Source organism: Notolabrus celidotus, chromosome 15, assembly GCF_009762535.1.
Source record: "Notolabrus celidotus isolate fNotCel1 chromosome 15, fNotCel1.pri, whole genome shotgun sequence".
Lineage (NCBI taxonomy): Eukaryota > Metazoa > Chordata > Actinopteri > Labriformes > Labridae > Notolabrus > Notolabrus celidotus.
Window position 1 is genome coordinate 24,519,847 of NC_048286.1, and position 14,968 is coordinate 24,534,814.

Below are 14,968 nucleotides of genomic sequence, written 5' to 3' on the forward strand. Positions count from 1 at the left end.
CTTTGGCATTGAGTGATGTTTTATTCTTTTTTGAAAACCATTTATTTGTTTGTTTTTCCCTCTGTTTATTTGACTTGACCTTTTTTTGGTCTGCCTTTAGATAAACTCATATTTTATTTTTGTGAAGTGTGAATTTGTGATATTTTTACTGTAGTACACACAGTTGAATTTATGTGAGATGGTCTCCCCTTTTCACAGCAGCACCTGGTTTACTGAAGTCCCTGACAGCTCTCCTTACATGAAGCATCCCCTCAGAAAGTAAAACCCGGATTAGTTCTTGAGGACATGATGACAGCCATAGATGACAGCACGTCGTTACATAATGTAAATAAAAACAGTGTGCTCAGATTGGTGCGTGCGGCGCGGCTCGATGTCCCGGATGGAGCTCGCACCGGAAGAGAAGGGGCAGCTCTCCCAGCCATCTTGTGGCAGCATCCAGCGAATCGTTCGCATCAAGCCTCGTAGAATCGGAGGTGAATCCCGCTGAAGGGGCGCCATCATGCCCGGACACCTGCAAGAAGGCTTCGGCTGTGTCGTAACCAACCGGTTCGACCAGTTATTGGACGATGAGTCCGACCCGTTCGAGATCCTGAAAGCTGCTGAAAACAAGAAGAAGGAGGGGGCCGCCGCTGGGTCCACCAAGACTGCCGCACAAGCAGCCAAGCAGCCTAAGAAGGAGTCACAGAAGGACAGAAAGAACCCGCTGCTGGACAAGAAGGATGAGTCCCAGGCTCCTGTCCCCCTGAAGAAAGAAGGTACCAGCTCCCCCCCCCTCATTTATCCACGGGTCACTCCGCGGGTTTATCTTCGTGTTTTATCGCATCATCTGTCATGTGCAGAATCCTCTAGCTCCGTTAGCTGGAGAGAGACAAACACAGCGTGAGGTCAAGCTCTCACTGAGGTTAGCTGCACTACTAGAGGAGGCTGCATCATCCTGAGAGCTCAGGTGAATGCACCTGTTCGTCCTGTGCTTCAAAGATGGTTTCCTCCTCCTCCAGCAGCAGCAGCAGCAGCAGCATCCGACAGGAAGGTGTAGTGTCAGTGTTGGTGTTGTGTTACTGCTGCTGCTGGAGGATGCTGCTGCTGCTGCTGCTGCTTCGTGCTCTGCCTGCGCAGCTCTGTTAGCAGCTGGAGGCTCTGCAAAAAGCAAATGCGCAGAATATTTACCCGGATACTGAAAGAACTAGACAGGCTGCTCTTTGTTTGGTTTGATAATATCGCCCTTGAGTAAATACTTTTTTTCTTTTCGTCTTAAACTGCGATCACAAACAACAGCAGTGTGTCAATGAATGAGAGGCCCTCTGTTAGCTGTGGTGATGATAGTTGCAGGGAAACTTACAGCAGACAGACAGACAGACAGAAAGTAAACCAGCAGACTAAACCTTTACTTTGCATGAAAGCTGACACTCCTGCTAATACAATACTACAATGCAGCAAGCAGGGGCGAGTCTAGGATCAGATGTTAAGGGGTAAATTTCACAGTTTTGTGCATTTTTTTTTCTGCATATCTTTTTATTAAATTTTTGCAGACAGTACAAAAAGATGTAATATAAGAGTCAGATAGGACATAGTATCTGCATAGAATATAACAAAAATCCCCAATTAAACAGAAAGGACAGATAAGACAATAGAAAATAAATCCCCATTACCCTGCCAACCCTCACCCTCCCAACTTCCTAAGGTAGTTGTCCAATAGCGACCGTCCCACTACAGATACTAGTATGTTTTGTACATTTTAATGCAATTTCATTCTCACATTTGTGAAAGAAAAGCATTTTTGGGAAAGTCTGTGACTAAACCATCAAATCTGATAAAGGTTATTTAAATGCTGAGCCACAGCAAAAGATACATGGATTGGAATAATAAAAGAAACATATGGTAACCCTAATTTCTAGGGGTGAGTATTGCCAAGAACTAGGGATGCACCAATCCAATGGTAGCGGATATCGGCTAGATCGGACTCAAAAAGCTAGATCGGATATCGGCGACAAGGGGCCGATATATATCGCCGATCCATATGGCACTACAGCGGGCACTATAGCCCTCCTCCCAGCCACAGGGACACTGTACTTCTGTGGGAAACACTATGTTGACGTATATTTTTTTTCTCATTTGAAGCAGTTTTTTTTATACAGAATATTTAATTCCTCTTATCCACTGCTGAGGTTTACAGATGAATTGTAATATCTGTCGGTTATGAAGATTAACTCACCAAACTGCTGCTACATATTTATAATCTCTTGACTAATGATACTGTCAGTTTGAATCTTATCTCTTATTTTGGTTTACAAAGTCAGAAAAGCCTGAAGTTGCCAAAACATGATTATATCCTCACATTAAGGAATAGAGATTGTTAAATCAATACCGGGATCGGATCGGCTAGTATCGTATCGGCAGATACCAAAGCCCAGGTATCGATATCGGTATCAGGACCTAAAAAATTAGGATTGGTGCATCCCTACCAAGAACCTCTCGATACGATACGCATCAGGATACTTGGGTCACGATACGATAGTATCACGATATAATAATAATAATGATAATAATACATTTTATATAGCACTTTTCAGAGAACTCAAAGACACTTGATAAATAGCACACAATAAGAGTCACAATAAAAGAAACAAATTAGAAACACAGTGGATCATTAATAGTTAAAAGCAGTTCTGAAGAGATGAGTTTTGACTTGGGATTTGAATGTTTGTAGGTTGGTGGAGTTGCGTATGTGTTTGGGGAGGGAGTTCAAGAGGGCGGGGGCAGCTATGGAGTAAGCCCTGTCGCCCTCCGATATATCACGATATCACAATATTTTTATATGTTGCGATATTCTACACAGTTCACTAAGAAAAAAATAAGGATGGTGTATATGTAAATCACACAATATTACTCAAAATTGAAAGGACAAATCGAGTCAAAACTATTTGATTGAAAACAACTTGTATTTTAGTTCCAACTCGGCTAAAATGTGAATTTTTTATTATTACAAAAATATTGATATTAAGAGATGAAATATATCATATTGGAGGTCAAAGTATCGCGATATAATGCTGGATCGATACTTTTTCACACTTCTACTAATTCACGGGGAAAGACGACTCATTTTGATACAGCAGCTCCTCAACATATACATAAACAGTGTGTATGTTACTGGAGTAAACCAGCACCCTATAGTGCAGTTGTTCCCAAACCTTTCAGCTCGCGACCCCCATAATATAGGTACCAAATACTCGCAACCCCCCCTCAAAGTGATTAAATGTTGTTTCATACTTCATTTAGCTGGTCTGTAGAAAATTAAGCACCTACATGCACACCTGGCTGTATTTCCTGTGGTGCTGTGAATTAACTTGCTGCTACTAATGCATCTATTAATTCATTGTTAACTTACCCTAACTTTAAGAGTCATCAGGTAACAAAGATAGATAGAAAACTAATGAAACATTTTTAATTCTGCAAGGTTTTATTTGAAATTTAACTTTTTATCAATATTTTTTAGAATAATGGGTAATATAGGCAACTTTAAATCATTTAAAAAAGAAAAACAATTCTGGAAGACATCTCACGACCCCACATTAGTGTCCTGCGACCTCCCAGGGGGTCCCGACCCACACTTTGGGAACCCCTGCTATAGTGAGTACCAAAAATACCAAAAATTGACATTGGAGTTATTTTTTGACTTTCATTTGAAATGCAATGCACAACATGGAAAACACATTAACAGAAATTGACTTTTTCAATGTTTTTCTCTGCCTTTTCTTTCTTGTCTGTATTATATAATTTGATAAGTTTTGGAGCTGCTGTATTTTTGTTTTTAAAATATTACGTTTCAACCAAGTACTGTGTGGTTTGAAACTTTTCTAGCTTGTTAAAAAAAATATACAGTAAAAAAACAAAAAAAAACAACTCAAATTTTAGGGACGTTGCTGGTATAAAATTCCAAAAATGGTCTAGAAACGCCGATGGCAGCAAGTATTTATTGTCAGTCAAATTCATCAAGACAAAAAACTGATGGTTTCTGTGTTTTCAGGTATCAGGCGGGTGGGCCGGAGACCGGACCAGCAGGGCCAGCCGGGATCTCAGCATCAGGGTGGACAGGGTGAAGGGCGACCCGGAGACAAGAGGCCAGACCGGAGACCTCCACGTGAGCGCCGCTTTGAGAAGCCAGCTGAAGACAAGCCTGAGGGAGGAGGAGGAGGAGGAGGAGGAGGAGGAGGAGGAGGAGGAGGAGGAGAGTTCTCTGCAGACAAGTGAGTGAATGTGATGAATGATGAGGGGTGAGGCTAAACATGCAGATTATCTTAAGACTTCATGGTGTGATAAACGAACATACACAAACGTCAAGTAATTGCGCATTTAAGCTCAACATCACATCACAAGTCATCTGGGCTTTCTCAGCTTTTTGCACTGATATCAGATCACCAAAGTGTCAAATGTCACCTGTTTCAAAAGGGTCCAATCTCTGCTCTGAATCAGAAATGTTGGTTCACTTGTTTATAATTGACTGTGCTTATGTCTGACCTTCAGGCCCTCTGGAGACAGGCCCCCAAGAGGGCGTGGTGGCGGCCGGGGTGGGCGTGGTGGAAGAGGACGGGGCATGGGCCGAGGAGACGGCTTCGACTCCCGCGGGAAGAGAGACTTTGACAGACACAGCGGCAGCGACAAATCGTGAGTCAGTCCTAAATAGAAGTGATAGGACAATTCTACATTTTGACGGATTCAAACATGTCCATGATCCACCAATCCAGAGAGATCGTTGTACCTCAACATTAACATGGACGCATGTTGAAATCATTTATAATGCACAGACTCTGCACTTCAATGCAGACAACAGGCTTAAACACACTGCATGGCCACCACATCAAGTGAATCCACTGCATTAATAAGCTGTGTATGCTGAGTATGTCAACACTGCATTGAAAGAGCTTTCATGCGAGTTCTGAGTGTTTGTGACAACAAGTGTATCAGCTCATTAGCAGAGCAGCAAGGTTGTCTCTTGGTGTCAGATTACACATACGCAAAGATAGTAAACACAAAGACAGAGTCTCACACTGGTTAAAAAACAATCAGACTAACTTTATTATTTGAAACAAAATACAAGGTTAGATAATGAAATGTTGGTTTTATGTTTGTTTGAGGGAGATTGAACTGCTACACCAGATTCTGCCTGTATGGGTACTATATGGTTATTTAGAACTCTGAAGTTAGACTTGATAAGATGATGGTGTCTTTGTCTCTTTCCAGTTAGAGGTAGACTACCTTCTGCATTTTTGAGAATATTTCCTTTTTGAAAGTCACTAGATTTTGTTTAATTATCTGAGGACACATCCATTAAGAAGTAAAAACAACCCATGGTTCACTTGGTTAAAATGTAGAGGGGTGTCTTTTATTGTAGGTTAAATAAGTCTAAAACAACACTCATCATGGGGAAAGAGTCTCAACTCTCAACTGAACAGTTTCCGAATAATCTTTAACAATCAGAGCAGAACAAAAGAAAGTTACTATTTAAACATCATGACTGGAACGTGTACAACCCTCAACGTATGCACCAACCCTGTAGAAAAAACCCTACATATATTTAGATTACCATGTGAATGATGCCAAAATTCGTGCATACACTTATTATTTTTTTATTACTTCATTGCAAAACAATTTCAACTTTCCAGATCACTGTACTTTCAAGTACATTGTATTTTTTTTCCCATATTGTTACATACGTTAAATGAAAAATTACATAATAAAATAAGCCAAACTCAAAACAACCACACACAAAATAAAAATTAACACAGTTCAAGAAAAAGGGAACAAAAAAAAAGCAAAAGCAAAAAATAATCATAATAAAAATAAAATAAAGTAAAAATAAAAAGGGGGTGGTCTAGTGCTTATCTATTCTTGATGTAAGTTTATGAAATTGTACATTCTGCCAAGTCTGATTTTAGGGTAGATTTTATGCATTTTTTTCACATCATCTCTTATAGTATAAATTATGCTTTCATCTTCTAATACACATTCAATTGTTTTTAACCATAAATTGATTTTAGGTGGACTTTGTTGTCTCCATGTCGTTGTCACCTGCTTCAAAGCTGTCACACGTAATAAATTAAAAAGATGCCTTTCAGGTTTACTTATTGCTTTACTTATGCACTTATTATTAAGATGAATAGTTTTATACAGAGTGCTGCCTCAGAAACTAAATGAAGTGAATACACTGATATTCTAGCTTAAGAAGCTAACCGTTATGTAGCAGGAGTGCACTTTATCTGAGCGTTGTTGTTGTTTACCTTATTTTTGAAAGAGGCAAATAATTTCAGTTGTACCCGTTAATAACTTGCAAAACAGCCCCTTTTTCAATAAATGGTGATAAAATTGTAATTCAGCAAAAAAGAAATAAAAAAATCCGGATGTGAATTTTCGGCCATATTGCCCACCCATTGTGATAAAGACCTTCAGAAGAGCTTGGAGGGGTCACTAATTACTAGTTACTCCAGCGTCCTGTTCTTTAGTTTGTTTTTAATCATCTGGTGTTAACCGTTAAATGTTGTACTTTTTACAATGCTCGTGTGGATTTGAAACTAATGCAGGATCCTGAGAAAGTCTTGTTTTCAACACTCAGATTAAGATCAGCATTGCACTTCTTTTTCCAAGAACTGTTCCCTAAGCTTGTTCCAAATACAGACGTGAGTTCAGGAAGGTGGTGTTTGTGCAGCATCACTCCTCCTTATGTACTTTAAAGCTGGGGTTGGTAGTCAGATTTAGATACACTTTTTGTTGTACTGGTTAAAAGGATCTTTATGTCCTGATGGCAATCAATACATAATGTGTTCTTAAAAAAGAACCAAAAAAAGCTGCTATCTACAGCCGGAGTAAACCTGGGAAAACACCAACCAATCACCGTTTTTTGGGTGCCAAAAATTTAAACCATTCAAATCCCGTCCTGCCGTTCTGCCCGCCTCCTGCGCGTACATTCCCTCGGCGTGTACTCCTCGTCCCCACCCTCTGCTTCCCCTGACTCTATTTACTGCCCCTCTCGCTCTACCTCGGGCCTGTCCCCTCTGACGGAGTCATGAGGAAATGCTTCATTCAAATTCATGCTAGTTTTCCGAGACTACCAACCCTAGCTTTAAAGCCACTGGAAACAAAATTCTTTATTGAACATCCAAAAATGAATTAGAAAAACAGAGTTAATTTGAAGTCTTATCTTGTAAGTATTTATCAACTCTCCTGACATAAGATCTGAATTGGATGTGGTCGTTCTGAAATAATTCAGTGCCCAAAATTCCTTTTTTTAAACGGAGGGGGGTTGTCAGTACCCTTGACCGCTCTGTGACAAAATAGACTTCATGTATAGCTATTCTTCTACTGCCTCCCACTACTGAGTTAGGTTTTTTCCTTTTTAACAGCACACAGACAGAAGGGCGCACAGTGGTCGGCTGATAGTCTCTTCCCATTTTCACAGCATAAATGTGTGTAGGGGAGCGAGAAGGAGCTGAAGCGCCAGTGATCCAGGCTGATCCGTCTGTCCTGCACACAACCATGCAAGTGCCAGACGCACAGAAACTCAGTATTTGGTGTGGGATACCCACAATCCCGGACCTGTTATTCATTTATCATCCGTGAACCATTCATAGGAACAGTCACATGCTGCTGTGTCTCTATCTGCGTCCTTTCAGCACCTGTCTATTTATTTCCTGGCACGAGTTGATCATTGCCAGTGGAGTTTAGTTTCATCCTGATATTGCAGTAGATCCTGCTACAGAGACATAAGTCAGCTTGCATCCATAGCTTTGAGAATAAGGGTTGTCTCAGCTATGGTATGGTATGCTGCTAGATGCACACCGTGATATAAGATAAGATAAGCTATTACTTCATTGATCCCCTGGACCGGAGGGGAAATTCAGTTGTTGCAGTAACCCAGACATAAGTACAATCAAGAAAAAGTTCCAATTAGTAAAATAAAATAAGTTAAATAAAAAAGTTAAATAAAGATAGAATACAATTTAGAGATATACAATGTAACAAATGGAATTTAGATAAATACAAATGTTACAAATGGGTTAAATAGTAGTAATTACAGGCAGTATTAAAAATGTTTCAGCACACCATGATATGGGCAGCAATAAATGTGTAACTGAGCATCAAGTGATTCGTTGGCATGTTTCACTCTGAGGTTGCAGAGCTTCCATCTCTTGACTTAATATTCACCCAAATGATTGTAGATGCTCGATAAGACTCTCAGTTAATATTATATATGATTTTTTGCCATTTTATAACAAATATTCAGAGGCTTGAAGGAGTTTTAGACCACATACACTAACGTGTTATCCTTTCTGTTCCCTCAGCAACCAGAAAGGCGAGGAGAAGCGCGGTGGAGGCGGCTCAAACAACTGGGGCGCCGTGAAGGAAGAAGTGAGGTGAGTTTAAACCGCGTCGGTCTATGTGAGCAACACTGCACAGAGATGGTAGCGCATCACTGACATGTGGTGCTGTGAGTGTGCTCTGTTAAGTGGCTCTGTTATTGTGTGTAAATGGAGAAGTTCAATCTTGTCAGTGGTGCATTAGATAAAGGAGTGTCTAAACATAAAGGCATTGCATGTACCAAAGTGTACCATGGGAAATAAAGTGTAACTGCATCAGACATAAAGTGTATTTGTGCCTTTGTGAGGCAGTGGAGAGATAATGTTTCAGTATTGGTGATCATCTGTGTGTCTTTGTTTCCAGTGAAGTTGAACAGACCGCTGCTCCTGAGACGACTCCAGAGGGAGAGGAAAATGCACCTGCCGGCTCTGAGAACAAGTGAGTATCCACTTACTATCTGATATTTAGGTTTCAGCGGACATCTGGAGGTCAAGTTATTTAATGTTTTTTTACAAAAGAACATGTCAGTGCAGAGTTCTACACCATCACGTTGCCCTGCATCACAAGAGTACCTCTTCATGTGCACTTCTATCACAAAGCTTTAGTGCAAATGGGATCAACATTGTTTCTGACCTCTTGGCATGGGGATTACAGAGCATGTCTGGAGCTAAGAGGATTGGCACTCTGAGCTTTAAGGTCCAACATTGTTGTGTGCTGGCTTTCCAGAGAAAACGAGGTTCAAGAGGTGAAAAATGAAGGCCCCAAAGAGATGACCCTGGACGAGTGGAAGGCCATGCAGGACAAGGAGCGCACCAAGGTGGAGTTCAACATTCGCAAGCCCAACGAAGGAGCCGACAGCCAGTGGAAGAAGGGATACGTGCTGCACAAGTCCAAGAGTGAAGATGTGACCGAGGTGCTGCATGAGTTTAAAACTTCTTTACATTTTAGTCACTTTGCTCACTGAACACCAGCTTTGCTTTAAACCTTTAAACCCATCACACAGTTGACAGTTTGGGAATTTGGAACTTTTGGGAACTGCATAAGTACTCTTGACACAGTAAAAGTGCTTTAAGTATAACAAATGTCACAACTTCAATTCATTTAAATTATACAGCACACAAGCAACAATACTTCAAAATGAAGACATCAGGAACTATAAGATGAGCAAATGTAGGAAACTTGAACACCAGCAGAGATTTGAGCAAGTACATGAATATATATTTTTTTTAAGTTATATTTTTTGGGGCTTTTTTGCCTTGATTCGATAGGACAGCTGAAGAGAGACAGGAAATGTGGAGTAGAGAGCGGGGGAAGACATGCAGGAAAGGATCACGGCCTGGAATTGAACCGGCGACACCTGCGACGAGGACTGTAGCCTCTGTATGTGGGGCGCATAGACAGCTAGGCCACCAGCGCCTCACATATATTTATTTTTAACACAGCACATACATCATCTATTTATTTCAGATCCCTTACTACACTTAATCTAAATGAAATCTAATGGGATAAAAATAATCATAGTTATTTAAAAATATTATCAAACAGACTCTCTGGAAACACGTGCAAACTACAGCTGTTTCACAGGGTAGATTTTCAAGTTATTTTACTGATTATTCTCTCCATTCGTCTAAGGGTGTGTATGAAAGTGTAAGAAATTCTTATAGATGCACAGCACAGTTCCATAAAGCACATGTTAATGTGTTTAATTTTTCCTGTTTCTCCTTTAAAAAAGGATAAAAGCCCTAAAGTTGCGAATCCACAAATTCAAGAAGCTGTAATTGTTTGTCTGAAACAAATGAAACTAGTCCGTTACGAAACAGTTGTGGATCAATTCTGTCTGTTTAGCAATTGAGTCATTGTTTCAGCTCTATTTTTAATCAGGAGGTTGCTTATGCAGGACCCGGTTCTTTGATACATGAGCGGTACTGAAGCACTGCCAACACCTCAGACATAATCTGAAAGCTGACTGCTTGAAGGCCTAACATTCTCTCTCTCTCTCTCTCTCTCTCTCTCTCTCTCTCTCTCTCTCTCTCTCTCTCTGTCTCTCTCTCTGTCTCTCTCTCTGTCTCTCTCTCCGTCTCTCTCTCCCTCTCTCTCTTCATGACTGATGTATTTATGTAGAACATCTTAGACCTTTGTAGCATGCACAAACTGTGTTTCAGATGAACATCCTTGTGTGTCTGTTGTCGTATTAATGGAAAGCCTTCTTCTGTTTTCATATTCCAGAGGCCTGCAGGAGCTGTGATTGACACCCCAGACACAGAAGTAGAGCCACACACTCTGTTCCCAAAGGTGCGTGCAGCCTTCACACACACACACACACACACTCCTCCATTATCCACACAGTCCATAAAAATATTCAGTGTCAACTATCTGTGTAAACTTGCCTGTGAGGAAACGGTGATGGTTTTATTGCAGTTGCAGAAATTGAGACTGTGGCGTTTTATTTTCAGCATGCCAACCCTGACGACGCCAGTGACCACCACTTCCGCAAACCAGCCAACGACATCACATCTCAACTGGAGATCAACTTTGGAGACCTGGGCCGCCCCGGCCGCGGGCGCGGGGGAGCTCGTGGAGGCCGGGGAGGCCGCGGTGGAGGGGGAGGCAGCAGGCCGGCACGCGGGGGAGGACGCTCCGAAAAGGTAACAATGAAAGCTGTTGTCACTGCAAACAATAAAGGTTTAGTGTCTCTGACAAAAGCTTCAGCTCACTGACTGCGGACACGCTGTAAAAGCACTGAGTTGGAAAACCTGCAGTGAAACACACATCCCTGAAATAACAGAGCAGTGACCACATGATGCTAGACACACACACAGTGACCTCATGTCAGAGGGGGGCTTGGCGGAGTGATAGTGCATAGTTATGTGAATGATTGACGACAAGAAATAATTAACTTTTAAAATTACAATTAGAAGAGCATGACATCACAAACATTTTCTGGTCACAATTTCTCAAACAGTCTAGACCCGTGGTGATTTGTGCACTCATGTTATCCCAGGTGCTTCCAAAAATGTTCAACCCAGAGATATTCATTATTTTACAAAAGTTAACTCTGTTCATTTGGTCACTGTCAGTGGCAGTGAATCCACCTAACCCCCTCTGGTTGCTTTTTTTCTGGAGAAATGTAAGAAGCACAAGATGACTGTGAGGGACTCTGTGCTAGTTAATGAGCAATGAGCAACATTGTACAATAATTTTCTAAAGTTACAACAAACAACTAGATGTTGAGATATGTTAAGAATGATTGTTCTTACTTTGGTTAACAACGCTGGGCCATTTGACAGTCACATTAGCAACATAACGTTAGCTACAGTATCTGCATGCCAGAGGTCATATATAATGCTCACCATGTAAGTGATTATAGTCTAAATCAATTCAATTCAAAACCTTTATTTATTCTCGAAAAAACATTTAGGTTTCCCTCATTTCCAATGCCGTTGAGATCACAGGCACATTAGAAACAACAAACAAATGCAAAAGATGGAATGGATGTCAGCTTTAAAGTCTGTCTAATATTGCCAATGGACATATAAATGGGATTAAATGACATAAAAGGAGTAAACATGATTGGGAACTATTTAAAGTAACATGAATTAAAGTTTATTTTTAGGTCCTCAACTTAAGGACATTAAGACATTATTTTCAAAATTAACATTAGAATAGAATAGAATGCCTTTATTGTTATTGCGACAAGTACAACGAAATTGAAAGGTGCAGTCCTCATTAGGTGTCATTTAAAAGTGACAAAAACAACAAAAATCAAGGTATAAAAAGTAATAAATACAGGAATAAAAAACACTGTCATACACAACATTCAAATCAAATCACGGAGTCTTATTATTGCACAGTTTGTTATTATTGCACTTGACTATATTGCACAAAGTCATTAGTCACAAAGCCCATACTCAAGCAGTGTTGAGAGCAGTAATGGCTCTTGAATAAAAACTGTTTTTTAGTCTGTTTGTTTTTACTTTTAATGTCCTAAAACATCTGCCAGAGGGTAGCAGCTCAAAAAGTGCATGTCCAGGATGAGATGGATCCCTAAAAGCTTAATATCAATTTCATATCTGAATCAGAACTTGAAAGTCGTATCTCTTCTGAAAACTATTCTCTGAGGTAGATATGAATTTCAGTGGTTGAAGGTTTTGTACTTTGTTTAATGTTTGAGAGGCTTTGTTTTGAAAAAGTGCACATTTCTGAAAGGATGTATAACCAGTTAAATATTTGAATGCTTTTATAAGATTTTTATCTCTGCTTTGATTTAATGCTAACTTCATTAGAAGATAGATTGTAGGACTCTGCTTGAAAAAGTCCCCACAGGGGGATTAACCTACAACCTAACCTAAAACATTAAGACTGTTGCCTGGAGAGGCTAAACAAGGAGGTGAAAGACACTGAAATGCTCAGTATGGCTTTAACCACACATGTATGAGTGGCATCAGATTTAGCATGAGCACTGCTAAGGTTTTTTTTTTTAAATCTATTCTTTCCTCACAGGCTAGTGGAGTGTCAGTCCCCAACGTGGATGATCCTGAGGCCTTCCCAGCTCTGGCCTAAGGGCTCCTTTTCCACCACCAGCCCATCCATCAGCCCTTCCGGGTCCCTCCTCTACGAGGCTTGCATGCTTACCACATCTTCAAATATATAAGAAAAGAAAGAAGAAGAAAAAAAAAAATTTTAAATGACAAAAAAAAAGACTGTCATCCCATACCACTCACACCACCAGAGGACTAAAATTTTACCCGTTTTAAAGGAGAACAAAAGACAAAAAGGACCTCTTGTTACACTGAAGTTTTGTATTTAGGAACATGAAAGCAGGGATGTTTTCATACTTTTCCCCCTTCTTTTCAGAGATTATGCATACTTCATTGATTTTTTTTTTTTGTGCTGCTTGAATCAATGCATTTCTGCAATTAGTTTGAAGTGTGTGTAATTCCCCTGAAGCTTTTGTGCTTTTTCCCCCTCATGACTTCAGCTCAGTATTATGGGGTCATCTTAGAAAAGACTTTCTACTGGAGTTTTTCCTCCCAGTAAAAACACACTGATGTGGTAGCACTACACTACATAGGAATATTGTCCTAGTTATCTGAAGTATGGCTTAACATGCATTTAAAGTGTAATTACTCTGACCCTGAGTACCCATCCTTCTGTGAGGCACAAATTCAGGATGGGTAACTAGGTCAAGGGACTTCCTACTAAAGCTTGGTATTTTTCTGCTTGTCGTGCAGTGAAGTAAATGCCTCTTTTCCTTTTTTCTCTTTTTTTTCTGTCGATAGCTTGCCTTTTTTTTTTTTTGGTGGACCAGTTGTTAGTAATGCTTTGTATCTCCTGATCCACATGTGCTACCTGTGTTTTCAGGCTGTCCCAGGGCCCAATGTATATCTTTAGGCTGGTCCTTGTAGGTCACACAGACTGTACTAATGTTAACTTCAGGACCACAAAGCAAATATTGTATTTTTTTTATTTTTGAGGATGTGTGTGAGAGAGAATGTGAGAGCGTGTGAGAGAGTGTGTGTGATTGTGTGTATGTGTGTGTGTAGCAAAGCGAGATGTTGAATGTGTGAATTTGACAGCTAGTTACTTAGATCTTAAGTATTCCTCTGCTATGAACTTGCCATTCTCAAACAAACGGCAGACTGCAAGTTCTGGTATCTTTTGAAGATGTGATTGTTGAAATGTAGGTGAGAATAATAGATAGACCATGGACATATCTTACTCTTAGAGTATCTGTACCGTCACTCAGATCTCAAAGCACTTGGTTTTATCTGCACCAGCCCTCTGAAGATTGTGTTCCCCCTCTCTGTAAACCATATTTGCTGTTTTCTAATTTTTATTTTGTTCGTGCAGCAGCACCAAATGCATAATTTGTCTGAAAGAAACATCAGCAGTCATTGTGGAACAATCATGAGCTACAGAATGTAAAGTAAGCTAACGGTGCTTCAAGCCACCTGTGTCAGCATTTCCAGTGAATTTCAAATGAAGTGGGTATACTTCACATTAGGTATGGGGTGGGATTTGGGGGGGATTATGACCATATTTGAGTGAATTTAAAGCTTTACATGCTGTGCTCTGCAAAGACTAGCTGGTGATGCACTGATACAGACGGCTGGAGCATATTTTTCTTGTAGGACTGTTTGAGCCACATGACGGTGAAACTTTCTCTGCAAACATCCCTGTTCTAATAAATTGCTTTAGAGGTGTTACATGTACTCCACCAGTGGCTGTTGGGTTGTTTGAAATCGAAACTGTGATTTTAAAAGTGTAAATGAACATGCTGTGGACTCTTTAATCTATTGAAGCATAATGAAGCTGTTCTAGACTTCAGTGCTACGTCATCCAAGGTAAATCCCAGTGAGATGTGGCAGAGATGTAGATGGTCTTAGAGGGGTTATATTTATATTTGGAAGACAATTTATTTCAGGTACACCTAACTAAAACAAGTAAAAAGATTTTTAAAAATTTCATTCTACCCTGATTCATAATAATAGGTCTGAAAAGGATGTTTGAACTCAATAGCACCACATCCCACTACCTCAAAAAATTTCACAATAGTGGAAATCTCCAGATTATGGAAGCGTTTTGGGTTAAGAAGTTAGAAGTGGATTGCCTTTCCATT

General features: G+C 40.2%; 1 protein-coding gene across 1 annotated transcript; it reads left to right on the forward strand.

Moving 5' to 3' along the window:
- Positions 1-253: 253 nt before the first annotated feature.
- LOC117827138 (plasminogen activator inhibitor 1 RNA-binding protein-like) lies at positions 254-14,622 on the forward strand. Its single transcript, XM_034703633.1, has 9 exons — positions 254-755; positions 4,025-4,244; positions 4,522-4,662; positions 8,334-8,405; positions 8,713-8,787; positions 9,076-9,262; positions 10,576-10,641; positions 10,803-10,994; positions 12,850-14,622. Exons 1-9 carry the CDS (start codon positions 500-502, stop codon positions 12,907-12,909), a joined length of 1,269 nt encoding a protein of 422 aa, XP_034559524.1. The 5' UTR covers positions 254-499; the 3' UTR covers positions 12,910-14,622.
- Positions 14,623-14,968: the final 346 nt, after the last annotated feature.

What these genes read in the sequence shown, in the direction of transcription:
- LOC117827138 (XM_034703633.1), top strand. Translation starts at nt 500, where the DNA reads ATGCCCGGACACCTGCAAGAAGGCTTCGGCTGTGTCGTAACCAACCGG. An exon ending in GGAGAGTTCTCTGCAGACAA is followed by an intron (nt 4,245 to 4,521) that starts GTGAGTGAATGT and finishes TCTGACCTTCAG; the next exon opens with GCCCTCTGGAGACAGGCCCC. An exon ending in AGAGTGAAGATGTGACCGAG is followed by an intron (nt 9,263 to 10,575) that starts GTGCTGCATGAG and finishes TTCATATTCCAG; the next exon opens with AGGCCTGCAGGAGCTGTGAT.